The sequence below is a fragment of the Astatotilapia calliptera genome, chromosome 14 (assembly GCF_900246225.1).
Source record: "Astatotilapia calliptera chromosome 14, fAstCal1.2, whole genome shotgun sequence".
Classification (NCBI taxonomy): Eukaryota; Metazoa; Chordata; class Actinopteri; order Cichliformes; family Cichlidae; genus Astatotilapia; species Astatotilapia calliptera.
The window spans coordinates 27,086,814-27,108,502 of record NC_039315.1 but is presented as its reverse complement, the minus strand read 5'-3'; the positions used below and the strand labels follow the sequence as shown (position 1 = coordinate 27,108,502).

Below are 21,689 nucleotides of genomic sequence, written 5' to 3'. Positions count from 1 at the left end.
CATAATAAATGCGACTGTTCATTTTAACTCACTGAAGTATGGTTTGGAGATGGTGGCTCTAACAAAATACATTTTAACAAAAGGTGGCAGAGCAGAAGATGCTCAGATTGTCACTGGGGGTGAACAGCGTGGACAGGCTGAGCATTTAGAAAGTTAGAAAGTCAAAACTGAGACAGTTTGGAAATGCAGAGAAGACAGTAAATAAACTGAATAATGTATGTTTAACATGGAGCAGCCAGGCAGGAGGAAAAGAGGAAGAGCACAGAGTAAGTTTTGTGTAATTAAGGAGGGCATACAGAGGGGCTGGCTTCACAGAGCAGTATGCTAGAAATCGGGGGAGATGGTTAACTGTGGCGACCCCTAAAGGAAGCAGCTGAAGACGAAGAAGATCCTGCTAAGTTAGGATTTATACACCATGAGGATTCCCAGTAGTGGGTAACCTATTGTTTAATCAGCATATTCAAAATGGAGTCCAGACAATGGTTTTAAAAATTAATTCGATAACTGAACAAGACAGCTCCTCGTTAGATATCGACAAAACCCATGTTCAGTCTATTGAAATATGATTTAAGAGTGCTGATTTGAACGGTTTATATAATTTTTATTGTCATCAGCTGACCCTCTTGCCTCATGTATATTATATGAGGGCGTGGTTTATCGGAAAAGACTGAGAATAGACAGGACAATTCAACCACTGAGAAACCTGCAGGCAAATTTGACGATGGCGCTTCAGCGAGACAGCCAGTGAAAGCGAAGAGGGGGCGGGACATGCGCGCGACGCTGCTTGCTACCGGGGAAACAGAGTTCTGAGGGTATGAGGCACAGTGCCGGTGGACTGAAAACTCCCGCCATTTCGACAGGGAATTAACCTCCTCTTAGCTGATTCAGGTTACTTTCTCGCAACGCTTGCTCACGCTGTTACCTGATGCCAAGGAGCTTCAGAGCATGCAGCGAGTACAGTTTGAAAGGGAGCAGGCCTAATTTGCGAACACTTGCTCGGGACTGTACAGCCGCCAGACCTGCTGTTGACTGACGGTTGCCGTGAGTTTCATTTTGGTGCGGTTCGCATCCTTTCACGTTCACCCGAAGGTGCTGAACTTTAACAACGGAGTCCGGGGACACGTTTGCCAGCGTGTTTTCTACCTAAGGTGCAGCGTAAAAAATAGCCTGACACCACTTCCAGAAGAGCAAAGGATGGTGCGATGAGTCCGGCGGCGAGAAGCGGCGCACTGTTATTGTTTTGCAACGAGATAACCCAGCCTGCTAGCTAGAAAGCTAGCTGCTACACGCTGAGAGCCGGGCCTGCCGGCGGTAACGTGAGACGTGCTATCTGTCGGCTCTGACATTTTTAATACTGGGATACATGCAAAGGACATACCATTGTGTACTATTGCGCTAGTCTGTTGCTAGAATATCTGTTTTTACTTTCGGCACTTGTGCCATCTCTGGATTTGAAATGGCACCGCTTTTGGGCCGGAAACCGTACCCGCTGGCTAAGCCGCTAGCCGAGCCACCAGGCCCGGGAGAGGAGGTCTACATCATCGAGCACACCAAGGAGGCCTTCAGGAACAAAGAGTATCCTTTAACATGATGCTGGTTATCAGTCTCGACTTATCGAGCCAGTCGATAGACTGGATAGCGGGCTTTGTCTTGGTTAGCTGAACTGATGTGCTCATAGTCACGAGTAGAACGCTATAAAGCTGGCTAAAGCAAGGAATTTGACCTGACATTTCTCCCCGTTAAGTGTTTCCCCGCATGTACACAGTTTACTCTGGGTTGACAGGCTGGCTAGCTAACACTCCGCTGTTTCTGGTAATTAAATAATTTTACCTATTAGTTAGCTTTTTACCTAACCGAGCTAAATATATGACTGTAAATAGCACGTCATTGTAGAGAAGGGCGAAAAGGAGTCTTTCACTTTCATGTTTTACGGTTCTGCTGGCAATGCTAACAGGGTGAGCTAGCCAGTTGCTAACGTTAGGTATCCCATTATGTCACAATAGCCCAGACTGACGCCGCTCCCCGGCTGGTAATGTGTTAGCTGGTAATGCTAGCACAGAAGAGTCTCAGAGTCCGTTTCGCTTTAACTTACTTTCGTATTTTGGGCAGACTGAAAGGTGTTCAGTGACTTATGACAGCATTTTGTTGTTAGCTTGGTTTCTTCTGGTGTCACAATTGGAGAACTTTACCACGTTGTTAAAACGTTCACATGAACGCTTTAAGCTCTTAAAGGTCCACGACTGTCAGCAAGGTTATGAAACCTGCTGTGGCACACGTAGCTAGTGTTAAGTGTCCATAATATGCTGATATGGACAATCGATTATGATATTTGACTTTATGCGGGTGTCTAAACTCTGTTATCCATTTTTATTGTCTTAATAAAGCTTTGTGAACCACTACGCTGTCAAACAGTCCCATCTATGGGAATTTGACTTGGTATGTTGTTAGAGTACCCATGGAAATGTAGTATACTCCATTACACAGCATCCAACTGATCTTTCTGACTTTCTCTGAAATCATTATTCATTCCCGTCCCTAACCCTCTCCTTGTCTTGTTAGGACAGGACTATTCACAGATGATTTGTTTTGAAATGTGTTTATGCTGGGTCTCTTTACCTCTCATTATGCTCAGTGATGTTAAATGTCATGATGGAATTTTATTGACTTGCATCTTGCTTGTTGTGCGTAAACAAAACCCTAAATAGGAAAACATTTGGATGATGTAACTTCCTTGACCGAATGTACACAGAGAGTACGAGGCCCGCCTACAGAGATATAATGAACGCATTTGGACATGCAAGAGCACTGGAAGCAGCCAGCTCACTCACAAAGAGGCATGGGAGGAGGAACAAGAAGTCACCGAACTGTTAGTATTACATCCACAGTGTTGCACGTGCACATTCATTATTCCATGTTAACTTGTGAAAGCTCTGTTGGTCTACTATGCTGATTTCAGACCAGAGTATGCACTTTTAATAAAGGCTGTTGAGTGAGTGAAAATGCATAGATTCAATTCTTTAGGTCCTGCCCTTTGTATTCAGATGTCCAGTAAAACCTGGTTTGCATAAATCTCTGATTGTAAAAACCACACCTACTTATGTGGAAGGACTGTGCAAGAAATACACAGTAGTCACCTAACAGAAGTTCATGGTATCAACAAAGAAGGGAACCATACAACCCCAGTGAAGGTCACAGGGCTTACTGCTTTGCTATGATTGGATAAATCTTGTGCTCCTCCTCTCAGTCTATTTAGAGGGCGAGTGACTCAGTCATCCTTGAATCTGCAAGGGCCTGAGTTCCTTTATCTTGAACCTATGGAAAATAATAAAATGGTTCAACTCATCTCTTTCGGTCCACTTGACTTGAAATATGTATTGACATATGGGATCACTATGTCCTTTTAGCAAGAGAGAGAACAAAAAAATAAATATGGCCCAAAGAGATGTCGCAGCAGAGACTGGGAAGAGCAGTGCTCAGCAGCCCAGAGCTGAAGTAAGTCGGGATCATGAGCTGTACAGTATTTACACTCTAATTATTTCAGCCAAGAGAAACTACTCCCCCTACTGGCAACCCTCGGCAAACGATCCATCCATCTATTTTCTTCTGCTTATTACAGTTCAGGGTCATGGTGTGTCTATCACAGGTTGATTTCTGCACTGCAGATCTAAGCAAAGTAAAACAAATCATGTGATGATGAACTCTGTGTTAGCATCACAACCCCTGTGAACAGAGAACGATGGAGCTGCAAGACAGTGTCACACTTGTTACCTTTTTATAAACTAACCATTGATCACTTTGTGTGTGTGTGTGTGTGTGTGTGTGTGTGTGTGTGTGTGTGTGTGTGTGTGTGTGTGTGTGTGTGTGTGTGCGTGCGCGTGTGCAGGCTTCAAGAGGAGTATCCAAAGTGGTTTGAGAAACCAGTCCTTGAGATGGTTCACCACAACACAGTGTCTTTAGACAAACTGGTTGAGATGGCTTGGGTGGAAATCCTCACCAAATATGCTGTGGGTGAAGAGTGCGACTTCCTGGTCAGTTTGACAGCTTACTCTTATTACATTTCTAAACTTGTCTGTAATGTCAATCTTATGATATTGTCAGTATTTTTTATTTTTGTAACCTGATAATTTACTGCATTAAAAGTTATAGTGTGTGTGTAAAATTTCTCATATAATGTCAAATCTTACATCTTGGCTTCAGGTGGGCAAGGAGAAAAGTTTGCGAGTGACAGTGGTAAAGATCCACCCCTTGGAAAACACAGAGGGTGAGTCTGGGGAAAAGAAACTTGAAGGTGCTTGTGACTCTCCATCCAGCGACAAGGAGAACGCAAGCCAGGAAAACCAGAGGAAGGAGCCTCCTCCCCGAGAGGAGAACAGGAGGGAGAGTCTGAGTGAGTGCCAATCAGTTTTAGGAGGCGAAATCTTGCATCGTGGATAAAATTAAGAACATGTTGTAAATGCTGCTTGGATAAGCAGGTTAAAATTGTTTATTTATACAGTATTTGTTCAATATATGATATTTGGCTTCCTGTTAGGTGACAGAGCACGACGTTCTCCGAGGAAACTACCCACTGCCATGAAAGAAGAGAGGAAGAAATGGGCAATGCCTAAATTCCTTCCTCATAAGTATGATGTAAAGCTCATCAATGAGGACAAGGTTTGTTTTTGTTTTTTTTTACATCATCACTCAAGAAATGGTGTGTGGAGTGTGTTCTATTTTTAGAGTATAAAAGGTTATACTTAAGGTTCATATACTTGTGAACAATAGACTTGGTGATTTTAAGAAAAACTGGACTCTAAATTTCCAACATGTGTCATAGGTGATCTGTGACGTCCCAGCGGACAGTCTTTATAGAACAGAGCGTCCTCCAACCAAGGAGATCATGCGCTACTTCATCAGACACTATGCTCTAAGGCTGGGCATGGGAGAAAGTGCTCCCTGGGTGGTTGAAGATGAACTGGTGAAAAAATTTAACCTGCCCAGCAAATTCAACGACTTTCTTCTCGATCCACACAAGGTAAGTTTAGTTATTTCATTTTGCTGTTCATTATTTAAATCAGTTTTTTAAGTGTTGCATGTTCTTGACTCACCTTCCTGTGTACATCTCAAGTTCTTGGCAGAGAATCCCTCCACGAAGCGCAAGAGCTTGTCATCTCCAGAGGGTAAGCCTAACAAGAAGCTCAAGACTGCTGACACTCCAGGAGAAGATTCGGGCAATGAGAAGGAAGAAAAGACTAAGAAAAAGAAGAAAGATGCTTTAGGCATGCCCCTTAGTCCCACCATCTGGGGCCACATGCAGGTTAGTCAGCTTGTGTGTACATGGTGAAATGTCATTTCATTTATGAGGTATCCCTCAAACGTCACTGTTATGTTTAATGGTTCCTTGGTTGTATTTCAGAAAATAAAAATGAATGGTTCTCCACTCAAGGTAAAGAACTCAGGAACCCCTAAGAAAGGAGAAGGTAAAGGCTCCGCTCCCTCCACTCCGAAATCTGGCAAAAAGTCAGGGGACAAAAAAGAAGGAAAGAAAACTGGAAAGAGTGGTGAGAAGAAACTCAATGTTCTCAAAGCATCCAAAAAGGACGGTAAAGCTGGTGCTAAGGGGCCAAAGATGAAGCAGATGACTCTACTGCATCTGGCTAAGAGCGGTGCTGCAGGAAGCCCAAAGAAGAGAGCTCGTAGTTCTGGCATTGGTACACCGAAACTTGGGAAGCCACTACACCCTATGGCTCTCCACCTCCTTCGTTACTACAAGGAGAACAAGGGTAAAGAGGATAAGAAGAACTCCCTTTCATCCCTTATCTCCAAAGCTGCCAAGACCTTGTCCCCAGATGATCGTAGTCGCCTGCCAGAGGAACTCAAGGAGCTAGTGCAGAAACGCTGGGAGCTTCTGGAGCAGAAGAAGCGATGGGCAGCCATGAGTGAAGAGGAAAAGAAGGAAGAGATGAAGAAGAGGCGTGAGGAACTCAAAGAGAAGTTAAGAGAAAAGGCCAAGGAGAGACGAGAGAAGGAGATGCTGGTCCGCCGTGAACAGTCGCGCCGATACGAAGATCAGGAGATCGAAGGTGGCAAGCCTCTGCCTGCATTCAAGCTTGTGGACATGCCTGAGGGGTTGCCCAACACATTGTTTGGGAATGTGGCCATGGTTGTGGACTTCCTTCACTGTTACTCAGGGCTGCTGATGCCAAATGACCAGTATCCCATCACAGCAGCGGCTCTGATGGAAGCGCTAGCTGGGGAACGGTCTGGCTTCCTTTATCTAAACCGTGTGCTGGTGGTGCTGCTCCAAACATTACTGCAGGATGAGCTGGCTGAGGGCTACAGTGAGCTCGACATGCCCTTATCTGAGATTCCTCTGACTATGCACTCAGCTTCCGAGCTGGCACGGTTGTGCCTGCGACCATGTGACGCTCACGGTGAGGAGAGCGGCCAGGGCTCAGAAGACTCTGGGGCCATGGGTGGATATGACGATGTGGTGACCAGCGAGTTCCTGGATAAACTCGAGACAACCGAGGTGTTTGAGCTGAGCCCCGAGGAGAAAGTCACCCTGTTAGTGGCGCTGTGCCACCGGATCCTGATGACGTACTCTGTGGAAGACCATGTTGATGCAATGCAGCAGCGGTCAGCTGAGCTGTGGAAGGAGCGTTTGGCAATGCTGAAAGAGGCCAATGACCGCAAGAGGGCTGAGAAGAAGAGGCAGAAGGAGATGGAGAACAAAGGTAGGAGGGATCATCAGTTTTACCAGTCTCAATATATTGCTGTGAATCAAATGTGTACTTTACACACAGTTTCTAAACTGTGCATCTACATTTTACCCTAAGAATTGTCAGAGAAAGTAGATGCCTTTCAAGTCTAGTGTGTATTTGAAGTCTCGCACAACACGTGTCTGTTTGTATTAACATATTTGTGTTTTGCATGCGGTTAAAGGTGAGAAGAAAAAAGAAGGGTCTTCTAAAAAGGAGGTCAAGAAGGAAGTAAAGGTTGAGCCAGAACCAGAGGACATGATCAGCTCAGTGAAGAGCCGGCGACTAATGGCCATGCAGGCTAAGAAGGAGAAGGAGGAGATGGACAGACAGAACAAAGGTACAGTTTTTAAGCAAGATTGATACTAATTATAACTTTGATTCATTACATAGTATGCTTTATTTATTTTTGGTTACTATTATTCCTTTTAGAACGCATGGAGAAGGAGGCTGAAGAGGAGCGGATGCGTAAACAGAGGGCGGCTGCAGAGAGGGCTTTTCAGGATGGAATAACCAAAGCGAGACAAGTGATGCGCAGGACTCCTCTAGGTACCGACAGAAATCACAACAGGTTGGTACTTAACACGAGGAATTAACTCAGTGTGCCAAAACATCATGTCTGCTCACAGATGAAATCGTCTGCACCAGATATACCAGTCATTAATTTAATTGAAACTGTTTACAGGTAAAGTGCTGTGTCCTAAATGTCATGCAGCTGTTTGCCCTAGATGGCGCTGCAAGCCTGACATCATTGAAGACAAATCAAATAATCTAAGCCTGATCTTTTTTTATTTAAAGCATATTATTGTTAGTTATTTTGAAGGTGAAAGAATGAGTTGCAGATACAAACAATGGAAATGAGACTTCTTTGAAGGACAGATGGGCTCTGCCTTAGTGATAGAGTGAGGAGCCATTTGGGAGCGACTCAGAGTAGAACTATATCTCTGCCACATTGAACTGAGCCAGCAGAGGTGGTTGCTTCCTTGGTGTGGTGTTCTGGGCGTGTCCTGCCAGGACAAAGACCCTGGTAGACTGAGGACATGCTGTAGAGATTGCATCTCTTGTTTGTCCCCGGAACGCCTCGGTATTCTCGGTTTATGCCCAGTTAAGCTGAGGGAGGTGGCTGGGGACAGAAGTCTGGAAAAAATTGATGGATGACTGATTGTTTTATGATTTTATTTTTTTATTTAAATTTTTATAGCGCGGGTTGTATTTGTAAATGAATGTGCTGTACACTATGAATGATTCAAAATGTGCCACACTATTCAGTCGCAATTGATTCATTTTTCAGAGGTTAAGTTGGCAAAGTACTAATAATTATTTTTTTCAAATGCCTTTTTAGGGAGCTTCTGACATTGTTCATTAAACTGGTCTCAAATGTGACTTTATCTGATTGCTTCTCAGTGTTAGAATAGTGCATTAGTCAGGTTAGGGAATAAGAATTTAGTCCCCAGGAACATCCCTAGTCAGGGATGTATTGTAAATGTCATAAATTAATGGGTATCACAAAATTTCTGGACATTTTACCTGTTTCTTAGTCTTTCAAAATTAAAAGACTAACAACATATTTACCAGAAGCACTTTGGTAAATTGTAACCATACGTGATGTTTTTGTGCAGATTCTGGCTTTTCTCTGATGTGGTTCCTGGTCTGTACATCGAGAAAGGCTGGGTGCACGAAAGCATAGACTACAGCTTCACCCCTCCACCAGAGGAAAAACCAGCTGAGCCTGAGGTAGAAGAGGAGGAGGACGGTGAGGCAGCCCCTGCTCCTGATTCACAAGGTAAGCAAAAATACATTCTCTTGAAAAATGTTTGTTTTTCTTTAGATCTAATAATGCAAATATTTTTATTAACTGATATAGAATTATTATTTTTTTCTTCCAGTTGTTTCTGTCTGGTTTTGTTTGCTCTGTGTGCAGGCTTGTTTGCACATAATTGGTAGTTAATGTGTGTTTTTGAGAAACAAATTTCCACACATGGCTTTATCTCGAGACACTAAATTATTATTTATGTTGCAGGAACTGAAAAAGATGATGGCAGTGTAGACGGTGCTGTTAGTGAAGGAGCCCAGCAGGGAGCAGCACCAGATGTTTGTATAGAAACTACTGTTCCCAAACAGGGACAGAACCTTTGGTAGGTGTCTATGTCTGTCCTTATTTTCCTTTTTCACTTTCATTTGATGCATTTTATCCTTTTTGTTTAATTGATCTTCTCCTCATTTTCACTTCTGATTTCAGGTTCATATGTGACAGTTCAGCTGAGCTGGAGGAACTGGTGGAGAGTCTTCATTCTCAGGGGGTCAGAGAGAGCGAACTAAAGTCAAATATACAAAGCAGGTGAATGCAGTATTATAAGAGATTGTTTTAACCCATATAAAACTGCAAAGTTCAGGTTTGTTTTTTTTTTTTTTGTTTTTTTTTTGTTTGTTTTTTCGTCTGTAGTTCATGTCTATGATTTTTATGGTGGCAGTGGTGATAATGTAAAATACCTCTCACTGTGTCAGGTATCAGGAAATACTCCACTCCATCCATTTGACCCGGAAAGCCAGGCTCGGCCTCAGGACCTGTGACGGCTATGCAGAGCTACTCAAATATCTGCGTAGCGACATCCAGGAAGTAGCCTCACGCCTGCAGAAGGGCGGCCTCGGGTACCTGGACGATAACGTGGACATTGAGGACAAGGTGAATAGTCAGACAGTTTGAAAATGAGACTCTTCCCAGTCTTTAGTGAAAATCTGTGTTTAAATTCTACTAAAAGGGCACAGCATGTAGTCAGAGTGTTTGTTCAGGCTATCAGGCAATGGGCATGGGACATAGTGGTTGATTAGACAGATAACTAGTGCAAGAAAACAGATGTTTTGAAATCATGTTCAGTGTGGAAGGCATATATGGTAGAACCAAGTACACAGTTAGGCTCTGAAATGTTTAGTGTAAGTATTAAAAGCCACGGTGTAAACAAATGTGGGGTCAGAACAGCCCACTGATTGGCTTTCCAGGGTGTAAGAAATGCTTGGTCATTTTTAATTGCTCAAATTTTTCAGTAAAATTCACTGCCAAACCTGGTGTGGCGATGCCAGTGTGGGCCTACAGCACAAAAGTGTAAATGTCCTTCTAAAAACACAAATTATTTCAATCATAAAGATGTAAAATACTGTTTTTAGTTTAGTTATCAAAACTCTGCATGTGAAGACTTTGAGACTCACTGCAGGTTGGAAACCTGATATTGTTGAAATTGTGCTTATTTTTCTTAAAACGCATCAGGCTGTCCTTAACCTTTTTTCTAAACAGATTACTTGTAATATAGAGGAGCTGATTTAACAAGAAATATTACTTTCTGTATGCTTTGTAAATTTTAAGGGAGTATGATCTCCATGAAACATTTGTACTTAGATGTTTAACTGGTCTAGAGAGATGCTCTTTCCTCATGAAGCACCCATCGGGGAAGTTTTGTGACTTTACTGGGCATACCGTCTGTGTTTTGAATTGAAATTCTCTGTCTGCTTCATCCTCTTGTCACAGTTGAAAGACATGGAGAGCCTGAAAGACTTCGGCGAGTGTATCATCACCATTCAGGCCTGTGTAATCAAAAAGTTCCTGCAGGGGTTCATGGCTCCTAAGCAGAAGAAGAAGAAGAAGCAAGCAGGAGAGGAAAGCAGCAAGGCTGAAGAGGTGGATGAGGAGAAGCGGTTGGCAGAAGAGGCCAGGGTAAGAGGAAAGAGATGAACTGTTAGCACTCTGATGCTAAAGCAGTATGGAGCCAAATCAGGGTCAAGTTTTATTCATTTGAAACTGAAATTCTGATTTTTGATATTTAAAACAAATAATAAAGTAAAAAATGTTGAAAACCCCCCAAAACCAATTAATTTATTTTCAATGTTTACTTCTCCTCACAGGTAGCAACAGCAGTGGAGAAGTGGAAGACTGCTATTCGAGAGGCCCAGACATTTTCCCGCATGCACGTGCTGCTGGGAATGTTGGACGCTTGCATAAAGTGGGACATGTCTGCTGAGAACGCTCGCTGCAAAGTCTGTCGCAGGAAAGGTTAGAAATGTTTTCCACGGTTGCCCCGCTCTGTGTGGGAGAACGCACATCACCAGTTATTTGCAGCTGATGGGAGCATTATTGATTACGCACAGTTCAAATTCCAGAGAGGACAACAAAAACTGCACTATTATCTAGTTTCACTCTGAATTTGCCAGATTATTATGGTGTTAATTTGCATGTAAACTTCATAAAGGTTAAAGTGAAGCATTTTGCACTTGCCAAATGATATTCTGCCCTCCTGTCTAGTGCTCTGGGAGAACCCATCTGTGCTGAAGTTGGAGGAGTGTAGATCCAGGCAGGGCAGCAACTGCAGGGTCAAAGCACATCAGAGTAGTAGTGTCAGGCAGATCTACATACGGAGCCAACCACTCCGCAGGCCGACAGGTGAACCTGTAGTGATAAGACGACAGTAGAAAACATGTGAGAGATTTGCTGAGCTGTTGATACACTGAAGGTCAGGAAAAGCAAAAGGAGTTGAGGTGGAAATATGTGGGGCTGCTAAAAAGACCCAGAATAAAACTTAAGGCTTTAAAATTAAAAAGAAAAGGCCTTATGGTTGATGCTGATCTCTTCCAGGTGATGATGAGAAACTTATACTCTGTGATGAGTGCAACAAGGCCTTCCACTTGTTCTGCCTGCGACCGGCTCTCTACCGGGTTCCCAATGGAGAGTGGCTGTGCCCAGCCTGCCAGCCGACTGTGGCCAGACGTGGCTCCCGCGTAAGGTAACTGTCCTCCACTCTTTAAATAAGCTGATCCCTAAAGAGTTCAAAACAAAAGGAGACTAAAATATAACTGAAAGTGCCCATCTTGCACAGACCCTACCACTACCACATTCATGGAGGAAAAAGATAACCAAAATATAAATAAAGGCTAAAGGAATTCCTGGTTTCAGCTGACATACACCTTAAATATACATCAAAGTATTCAGACAGTTAGTGACTACAGAAAGCATCTCTCCTGTGCCCCAGTCCCTAATGCTAACCTGTCTGTACAGTTGCTGAGAAACAGCTGGTTAGGACATAGTCTAACAAACACATTGTTTATTTTATTAGTTTTCTATCATGTGATCAGTAATCGCACACCCCACTGATGGTGTGGTAGCTGGATATAGTGAAAGGGGAGACCCTCTTCAGGGTGCTCCACAAACAGAGCAGCGGATCAACCAGTGTAACTAAAGCCCAGATGTGTCTGCCCTATACTTCATCAGCTGTCTTTAAAGGCAAGCTCTCCATTGCAGGAACTATAAGCAAGACTCTGATGAAGAAGACGATGAGGAGGAGTCTGAAGAGGAGGACTCTGAGGAAGAGGATGAGGACGAAGAAGAGAATGACTACAAAGCCATGGGACACAGCTGTGAGTATTTTACAGAGAAAATTAGGTTAAAAAAAAAATTGTAACTCTTTGACCAAGTTTAAGTTCACTCCTACAGTTAAGGAGGTGGTGAGGAATACAACAGTTTGAGTTACCATTAGCATTTTTTCCATACCTTTTTTTAAAATCATTGTTGTGAAGACATTAATGGTCCAGAAAGGATAATTTTAAAGGCTTTAAGACCTGAGTTTGTTTTGGAAATGGAGGATCTTTGGTGCTGAAGGTTGAGAATGAAAGGAATGCTGATGGGGAATTTCAGCCATTGTCCTCTTTGTCTCATTGTCTGTGTGTGATGCTGCACAGCTCAGGTCTGGACCTGGCTTTGAAGCTTTGTCACCGTGGCTTCACTCAGAGTATGTGGCAGGATGATCCCTTCTGTCAGTTCAGGCCTGCCTGTCAAGGATAATGATTTAGAAGTTTTAACAGAGAGGTGTCGGTGCACCTAAGAGCCAGTTATCTTTCTCAATTCAAGCGTGAGGCTCAGACAGGCGAACGTTCAAATCATGGTGGCCTGGGAATGTTTCGAGCCATCTCTTAAAATGCCAAGAATTGAACAGTTGGATGTGGATTGATTTCATGAGAGAAACTGCAGCATTATACATGTTAATTTGTACTTCTGCTTCTTCTCCGTGTCTTTCCTCCTCCACAGTGAGACCAAGAAAGAAAAATAAGCAGTCTTCATCACGGCAGAAAAGCTCAAAAAGTAAATCAAAGAAGTCGGCCTCTTCTAGTAATCAGAGCGGCAAGCAGAGAACAGGCCCCAACAGTCCTGCAGACATCGACGAACTGGTACAAAGTTTACAGAGAGCTTAGAACAGACCAGCTTTGTATCGTTTGTCCTAAAATTATAGCTTTTGTGTGTGCCGTCTCTGCAGGTGCGACAGAGCTCCCAGACAGGAGTGAGCAGACAGGTGCTGGAGCTGGAGAGGTGTGAGGAAATCCTCAAGAAGCTGATGAAATATCGCTACAGCTGGCCTTTCAGGTGAGGGAAGAAGAAATGTGACACAAGTACATGTGAAACAGGAGCCACTTTGACTCCTGAACAACCTTTTCAACTATTAGCCAAACTACAGATATTATAGGGACAGAAGTGTTGGGCCACACCTCTTACTCTTTGAATGTAGCTGTTTTGAGCCTGGTGGCCACAGGTGTGTAAAATCAGGCACCTAGCCTGATGCTGTTTGCCTCTACAGACATTTAAGAGTGGGTTGTTCTAAAGAGCTCACTGAATGTAAGTGTGGTATTATGATAGGATGTCACCACTGCATCAAGGTGGTTTGTGAAGTTTCTTGACTCCTTGTACTTGCAGCTGTTACTGGTGTCATCTTGAGTGTTTAGGAGAAACTCAGTTGCAGACCACTGAGTCAGTTTCTGCAGAGTTCAAACCTGCTCTGGCATTAACATCAGCACAAACGTTGTGTGCTGGGAGCTTCGTGGCATGGTTTCCATGGCACCTAGGTGCACTGCTCAATGTGCAGGTGGACCAGTACTTTTGTATTTATGCTTCCATCAGCGTGGAAAGCATTTGTCTATGGAAACTACTTGTGCATTCAAAAACCTGTGTGCCACAGAAATATTACAAGCTTATCAGACTGAGTCACATTTTGTAAATGGTTTTCTCTCGGCAGAAACAGTGTGAAAACTGCAAAGCCCAGAGCCTCTTGGGCACTATTTCCTTCTAGATCGAGCGCTGACCTCTGCAAGTTATTTTACACAGAGCAATGGTGTGGGTTGTATGGCTGGTTATTAGCTGCTAATCCTGGCAGCAGTAGAGATTTGTGAGAGGGAAAGGTGCGGGGCTGAACTGCTCCTCTGAGAGTTTATGATCGTGATAATAACTACTGTACTAAACATGCTGGATGGTCTTCAGGGAGCTGCTCAGACATGTTGAAGAGACAAGGTAGCTGGTGGTCACATTCACCACTCTGACTCATGTGACTCCCTTTTTCAGAAGGGATCACCACAATGGGTAGGTCTGCATGTTTGATGCTGGATCTCCCTCATGACGCAACCCCAAAGGGATTTGTGTCTCTGCCTCCAATAAATGTCTAACAGGATTTAAACGTTTATATTTAATATGCCTTATGTATGTTTCTCGACTTTTATAAAACATGCGACACATTATGGTCCCAGGTCTCCAGTCTAACACTCATCATATGCTTTAAATCCTCTTTCAGGGAGCCTGTTTCCTCTGAAGAGGCAGAGGACTACCTAGATATCATCTCTCAGCCCATGGATTATCAGACAATGCTGGGCAAGTTCAGCCAGGGCTCGTACCGCCACGCCCAGGATTTCCTGGAAGATGTAAAGCTGGTCTTCTCCAATGCCGAGGAGTACAACCAGCAGGGCAGCACCGTGCTCTCCTGTATGGTCAAGACGGAGCAGACGTTCACCGAGCTGCTCCAGAAGCTGCTGCCTGGTCTCAGCTACATCCGGCGGCGTTCCCGCAAGCGTGTCTACCAAGCTCCTGCAACATCGGAGGAGGAGGAGGAGGAGGAAGAAGATGAGGAAGAGGAAGAAGAGCCCAAGAAGAAGATGACAAATGGAAAATCTCATGCGAGGAAAACAACCAGAAATGATCGAAGACAGAAGGATGACGACAGCGAGAGTGAGGAGGAGGAAGAGGATGATGAGGTGGATGGAGATGAGGAGGATGATGATGATGATGATTATGATGATGACGATGGCAGGAGGAGAAGTAAGAGAACCTCTGCCACCTCGGGCAGGAAGGATTACAGAGAGCAGGATAGCGACGGCGAGCGGGAAACACGAAGAACTCGTAAGCGCAGGGGCCGGGGCGACAACGAGGCAGCGAGCAGCGACGAGGACCGGTCAAACCAGCAGCGACATTCCAAGAGACAGAAACGCTCGTGAAATCCAGGGTGCTGTTTGTTTTCTGTCATCTCTCTTTGCTTTAAAAATTTCTGTCCCGCTCCTCAGAACGATGACCACGAGCGCCTCATCTCCTCCTCACACAGCCAGCGGGACCTAATCCTCAGAAGGACTTTTTTTTGTGTTAATAAGTCTATGCTCATATTTTGGAAAAACAAGAGAAGAAAACTGATATATATTTGTAACATGTTTAATATTGGTGATGTTTTGTTTGTTTGTTTTTTTCCAAACCAAGAAAAATGAGACATTTGAGATAATCGAGAGGTCCTCATAGCTCTTAAGACTCTTTGATTTAAAGTCGACAACCTCACACACAAGTGTAATTTGACTTAAATGTTGTGAACTGCTTTGTGTCCTCTCCAAACGTGAGTACAGTGTAATCAGAGGGACTTGTCTTCGCACTTAGTTGAGACATGGCTTTACTGGTGTGCTTCAGGAATGAGTCCAGCTAGCTCTCTGCCCCCCCAAGCATCTGTGACGAGTCGCTGACTGTAACAGATCGTGTTGGTGTGTCTACAAACAATCTAGGAGTTTGCTGATAGCCGTCACTTGTAAATTGCTCTTTCTGTGAAGCATCTTGCTTACAATCTTTGGTTAATTCCATGTTCATAGATAAACACCATAGGATTTTACTAGATTTAGCATATGCATACATAAATATATATATATTTTCCCTCCTAGTCCAGGTTTAAATCTTTCATTCAAAGCTGGGCTGAGACTGCAAATCAATCAGACACAAGATTCTCAGCTTCCTCAATCTTGTTAGTGACAGCACTGAGTCAATTTTCAGGCTTCACAGAGCCCCGGGACATTTTTAGAAACCACAAACTGTTTAGAAGTTGGATGTAGCTACCATGATGGTGACCACTGGTTTGCGAAATCCTTATTAAGAAGCCTTGAGATCTCGCGGTGAAGCCACACGTTCGGCTAATTTATCAATCACAAGAAAGAAAACGCGAAATGTGTGATGTGAAGCCATTAGAAGGAAAGGAGCTTGTGTCTGAAAGGGGCTTTGTAGTCCAATCACTTCACTGGTTTAAAACAAACAAAAAAAAGCTTCATCCCAGCTTTTGGTGCCAAGATGTTATCAGGGACGGACTCTGAGTCTCCCCCTCTTTGTCGGCTTGTAGAGCTGTTCAACCTTTCCCCCCTCTGTAGTGCCCTGCCACTTTAAAGGTACCTCAAATGATCCGTCAGTTTGCACTCCTCCTGTGTAAAGTACACTTAATATGCCAGCAGCTGCAGGACCATACTATATTTGAAATTATGTGCATAAACATTTGTAAACAGTGTTTAAAAGCAGCAGATGTGATGTTTGTTAAGACAAATGGGCATTTTTTTTAACCTTTGATAATTTTTGCACTTTTTATTTGGTTATTTGTAAATAATAAATAGTACCCAGGAATTTGCAAGGTTTTAAAACGGGGCTCTCTTCAGAACGTGCCACGAGTTCTTTTACTTCTCGCATAGTCAACAGCAGAAATCTTCCCTTTTTACGTTTTGTGACACAGTGAGCGCTGTGGTTCAGCTCAATTAGATTAGTAGCTCAGACTTGGGGTAAAGCAGCTCTTTAAAGGTAAATCAAAGGTTTTCTAGCACATCTCCTGGTGTGGTCACCAGGTGGCGCTCTATACCTGCACTTTTATTACTCTGGTGCCAGCATTTTCCAAGTACTTCAGCGGCAGTGCTGCTAGCTGTACTCTTGTACCACCTGCCTGTCACTGCAGGGGAGCTTCATAGTGCTGGGATATTTTAGCTCTTAGTGTGCAGAAAACCATGTGTAGTTATTTGGTTGCCTGCCATCAAATGTGTGTGTGTATATATTACCTGTATACTGATGTGGCAGTGGCTGGGTCGCCCTCTTTTGTCTGTACTGTGCTGTGCCGTTCGCCCGTGTTATTTCTAGTGCTGTTACCATCGAAACTTTCCTGTTTTCTTTCGGCCACTGATTGTTTTCGCCCCGTATTGTTTTTGTTTAAATTCAGCTTCCCGACACGATTAACAGCTGTCAACAATGTTTGTAAAAATTGACATGTCAACAAACGAGCAAACTGCCCTTCTCAGAATGAGATCTGGCTGTAAATGCTTTCTTTGTACTTGGAGCAACTGCAAAATCCTTTTACACCTCCTTTTTTATATATATTTATAGTCTCTAAAAGCTGGGTTTGGGCAAGTTCTGAGGATTCACTTGTAAAGAATTTCCAATAAAGGCTATGGATGAAGACCGTAGTTCTCCCTGTTTGATTTGTGCTGAGCTGATGAGGCTGACATCACTGCCGTCCGTCTGTAAACTTTGTGATTTTAAAAAACAAAAAATGGGCTAGCTTTGACAAGCAAGTTATGTCTTTACTTTTTAATAAAATATCAAATCATTGTTTTACACTGGTGTTGGTTCATTTTCTCGGAACATCTGAATCTTTGCGTGGAAGACAAATGATCTGCAAACCCTGGATGTCGAAGCCAAAGCCGTCATAACAGGATAAATGGTTTCATTATTCACAGAAGGATGAGTGACTTGGACTCAAAGCGTTCCATGAAGAGGTGAAGCTGTCTGTTTGGATTCAGATGTTCTCAACATAGTCAACTATACTAACACTTTATTAGGTACACCTATTCACCTTGTCAACCCAGATAATTAGTCAGCCAATCACATGGCAGTAATTTCGTGCTTTTAAGCATTTATACGTGGTCAAGACTGAACTTGAAAGTGAGAATCGGGAAGATGGATCGTCATGGATGTGTAGCCGACAAATCTACAGCAACTGTGTGATGCTATCGTGTCTACATGGACCAGAATGAGGGCTCTGAAGGAAAAAGAGGGTCCAACCCAGCACTTGTAAGGTGTACCTAATAAAACAACTGGTGATTGTATTTATCCAACTATAAGGTGCAGCTTTACCTGATTTTTAAAAACTCTGTGCACAATAATTTCGGAATAACCTGAGAAAAGTAACCACTGGTAACCAGGTTCGCTCAGGAAAGGCTTGTACAGGTAAGCAGGCGGCAGCGATGATCCCACAGAGCGTGTGATGTATGGGCCAAAGAAGAGTGCAAGGAGGACAGCAGGACCTGATGAAATATTTAGGAGTGAAGTGGTGACAGCCTGTGAGCCATCTGTAATTTGGCAACAGGTGTACAGTCTAAGATGGATCAGAGTAAAGGTCAGAGATGTGAAAAGTCAGTGGAAACGTAGCACTTGATTAGTGGCAGTTCAGGCATGGTGGCAGCTGCATTCAGCTATAATAAACCTAAAGTGATCTTTCACTTTGGTATGTTTTATTGTGCTTTTTATTTACTCCCCGTATAAATATATAAAAACCTAATCAATACATGAGGACTTCTTTTTAACACTGTGTTGCATCTTCAAAAAATAAAAATACAATAACTGAGCCTTACACCGGGGTATCGTTGCACTGGTTTACTGAACCTTACTTTCAGGGCATGTACAGAACATGAGCATCCATTTTCTACTGCCTCCTACAGGACACACTCTTCTTTCACTTCCTTACACATTAATGTAACACAGAACTAATACTGCCTCTCCTGGCATTACCATTGTAACAACACATTCATTCTGTTTCTTTCAGAAGATTAACAGGAACTTAGGATGTAGGTATCTATGAATAATAACTATTATGTATACTCATATTTATATAACCACTTATTTCTTGCGATACCACACACTGGTTCTTTAACTGGTTCCAAAGTCTGAATGAACTTCTAATGAACTCTGGGGCGTAGATCACTTTGATTTGAGGAGTCTCATTGTCTTCTAGATACAGCCATGATATATTAATGTTTTAGGAGTTTTGTGGATCTATCGGTTTCTGTCCAAGCTTGTGAAACGTGAGGTATTTGTCATTCCTCACACAGTCCATCCTACGCAGCGAAACGCGCATTAATCACCCAACTCTCACTCCCTTGTTGAGGTCAGAGTAGATAACGACTGCACACATTGGCATGTCCCACCAAAAACATTTTACAGGTAGCTCAGCAGGGATAAACGGTCCACGGTCCTTCATGATGACTCATTATGTAGCGACTATGTCGGGTTCGCCCCATGTTACACATTAGGCATTGCTAGTGACACAGCTTTTGGCAGTGTCAGTGTGACCCTCGTGTTGGTCCAGACTGAAGTATCTCAACAAGTATCAATGGATTGTCATGAACATGTGCTGGACGAGTGCGTGTGGGGTAGTCTAATTTTCAAAAGTTGCAGATACATTGTTTGACATCCATATTTAACCCAATAGTTTTCACTGCATGTGATATTATTTAACCTTACATAGTCATATTGAGCTTTGTGCACTGTGCACTGTGCACTGTGCTTCCACATCATGTCTTGCTCCCCTCACCCCCTCCCCTCCCCTCCCCTCAGCCATATGGCTGCATTCACTGAGCCAGGTACTGCTGGATGTGTCTTCCTGTTAAAAATGAGTTTTTTCTTCCCGCTGTTGCCAAGTTCATCTTCAAAGAGGGTCTTTACCTTACAGTACAAAGCGCCTTGAGGTGGCTGTTGTTGTGAATTGGTGCTATATAACCTGGGTTGTATCATTGGACATGATACAACCCAGGTGCAACATCACAACTGACCAATCCTTCAGTTAGCATTAGCAAAGAAGTTAGCTAATACTATTAAAAACTGTCACAAGCAAACCAACATGAGTAACCTGAATTTGGCAGGAACATAAAACCTAACGTATTATATTATTAATATTTTAAATGCTTAACAACAACAACAACAACAACAATACATAGCCAGTATTTTCTCATAAATACTTGCTAACTACTAGCTGAGCAATAGCAAAACATGAAAAAGCGCAATACAAACTGGAAATTAAGACAGTTTACTTTTGAAGTAGAAGTTGTTCCTCAGCACTGCAGTCCACATTTTTGAAAAGGCACAACTTTTACTTTGAAGGGGAATGTCTCTATTTACTATTTGCATCACTCTTCCTGGTTTCGCTGCAGCTCAGAGAGTACCTTTAAAATGTTTGTAGACGCTTGCATTGAGGAAGGTTTTTGCCTTGGAAATACACATTTTATACTAGTGACAGGTGGTTGCCAGGGGTCTCTGGCCCGGTTGTTCATTTCCACTTCTCTTTAGCACATAGTACTGCCTAAATTCCTGCTACATTTCAGTTCTTTTTTAAACTTTCTGGCGCCAAACAACATGTGCCTTTCATACGGGGTCACGGCACAACATTCTCCTGTTTGAGCTGCTTTTTCCCTCTCTGCATGACGTCAGAGGAATCTTTTACTTGAATAGTTGTGAGCATGTTGTGCTGTTTTATGACTTAATGTGTGGTGTGGAATGTGGAAAAACTTCCTTATATAATGTGGATTTGCTCTCCTTTATGTCACTGACTGAATGTGTTCGGATGCGTAAAACTCCCCTTTAGTTTCATGTTGCACATTAGGCATTGCTAGTGACACATTTATATCACACAAACACACACAGAGTTCAATAAAAGTACAAACAGCAGCAGCAGCATGCCAGCAAGCAAACACTGGCCATGCGTGGACTAACCTTTGAACCCTGTGCAAACCGACTGTATCATGGGTCCATCGGCACAGCGTGTGGATGTGGATGAGCAGAGTGGAGCAACTCGCCCTGCAAATATTTACCTCAGGTCCAAGTTAGTGCAGAGGGCATGTGGCAAGAGGGGAACAAGTGTGTTTGTCGCTCTCATTCAGACAAGGAATGACTTCACTGGGGCCACATAGCAGGACAGCTGAGGGACTGGATTGTTAATGTGATACTCACCAATGTCGCAGCGAGCTTCAAGCATCTATAACAGGGGTTCCCAACTCCAGGCCTCGAGGGCCGGTGTCCTGCAGGTTTTAGAGCTCACCCTGGGCCTACACACCTGAATCAAATGATTAGTTCATTACCAGGCCTCTGGAGAACGACAAGACATGATGAGGAGGTAATTTAGCCATTTGAATGAGCTGTGTTGGATCACGGACACATCTAAAAACTGCAGGACACCCCCCCTCAAGGCCTGGAGTTGGGACCTCGATCTATAAGAGTGGTGCAATATTAAAACATTTGTTTACTTGTCATGCTGTGTTCCTTCCTTTATTTGTTCCTTATGAGCTTTTATTTCATTGTGAAACTTTAGTTTGTTCTTTTGTTTGGTTTTTCATATTGGGACCTTACGGAAACAAACAAGAGGATGCTAATAAAGATCAAAAATTCCTAAAAAAAATTCTTAGATTGCTTGAAATAGATTTAAAACAGTACAGTTCTGGCATTCCTATATAATACAAATAAAATATTCACCGAAACCGGAGGAGAGGCTTGTTGGACACTCTCTTTGTCTCTTTGTCAGTTAATTGCATCAAAAAATGCTCCAAAGTGCGCCAACACAGTCGAGTTCAGAAATTCATGTTAGCTGAGGTGAAGCCTGGCAGCTATTCAGTTCAGTTCAATTTCATTTATATAGCACCAGTTTGCAACAACAGCTGTTTCAACAGTGCCTTATAATGTGTATTAGACAGAGAACTCATCTAATGCACAGATGATCCCCTATGAGCAAGCACTTGGCACCAATGGGGAGAACGAGCTCCCTTTAAACAGGAAGAGACCTGCATCTAGTGTCTGTGTCAGCATCTGGCTGAGGCTTAACTCCAAGC

General features: G+C 43.2%; 1 protein-coding gene across 3 annotated transcripts; it reads left to right on the top strand.

Moving 5' to 3' along the window:
- Nucleotides 1–713: 713 nt before the first annotated feature.
- Nucleotides 714–17,274, top strand: baz1b (bromodomain adjacent to zinc finger domain, 1B). Of its 3 annotated transcripts, none has more exons than XM_026192156.1 (22): nt 714–1,575; nt 2,750–2,866; nt 3,884–4,028; nt 4,198–4,387; nt 4,532–4,653; nt 4,817–5,014; nt 5,108–5,296; nt 5,426–6,716; nt 6,925–7,080; nt 7,173–7,311; nt 8,360–8,523; nt 8,761–8,875; nt 8,980–9,078; nt 9,246–9,423; nt 10,261–10,446; nt 10,635–10,782; nt 11,032–11,169; nt 11,362–11,509; nt 12,025–12,140; nt 12,808–12,947; nt 13,034–13,140; nt 14,336–17,274. In XM_026192156.1, the coding sequence occupies exons 1-22, from the start codon at nt 1,457–1,459 to the stop codon at nt 15,030–15,032; spliced, it is 4,902 nt and encodes a 1,633-aa protein (XP_026047941.1). In that variant the 5' UTR covers nt 714–1,456; the 3' UTR covers nt 15,033–17,274. The 3 variants fall into 3 exon arrangements, with proteins under 3 accessions (XP_026047941.1, XP_026047940.1, XP_026047942.1); XM_026192155.1 differs by having other exon boundaries at nt 5,396–6,716; XM_026192157.1 differs by lacking the exon at nt 11,032–11,169 and having other exon boundaries at nt 716–1,575; nt 5,396–6,716.
- Nucleotides 17,275–21,689: the final 4,415 nt, after the last annotated feature.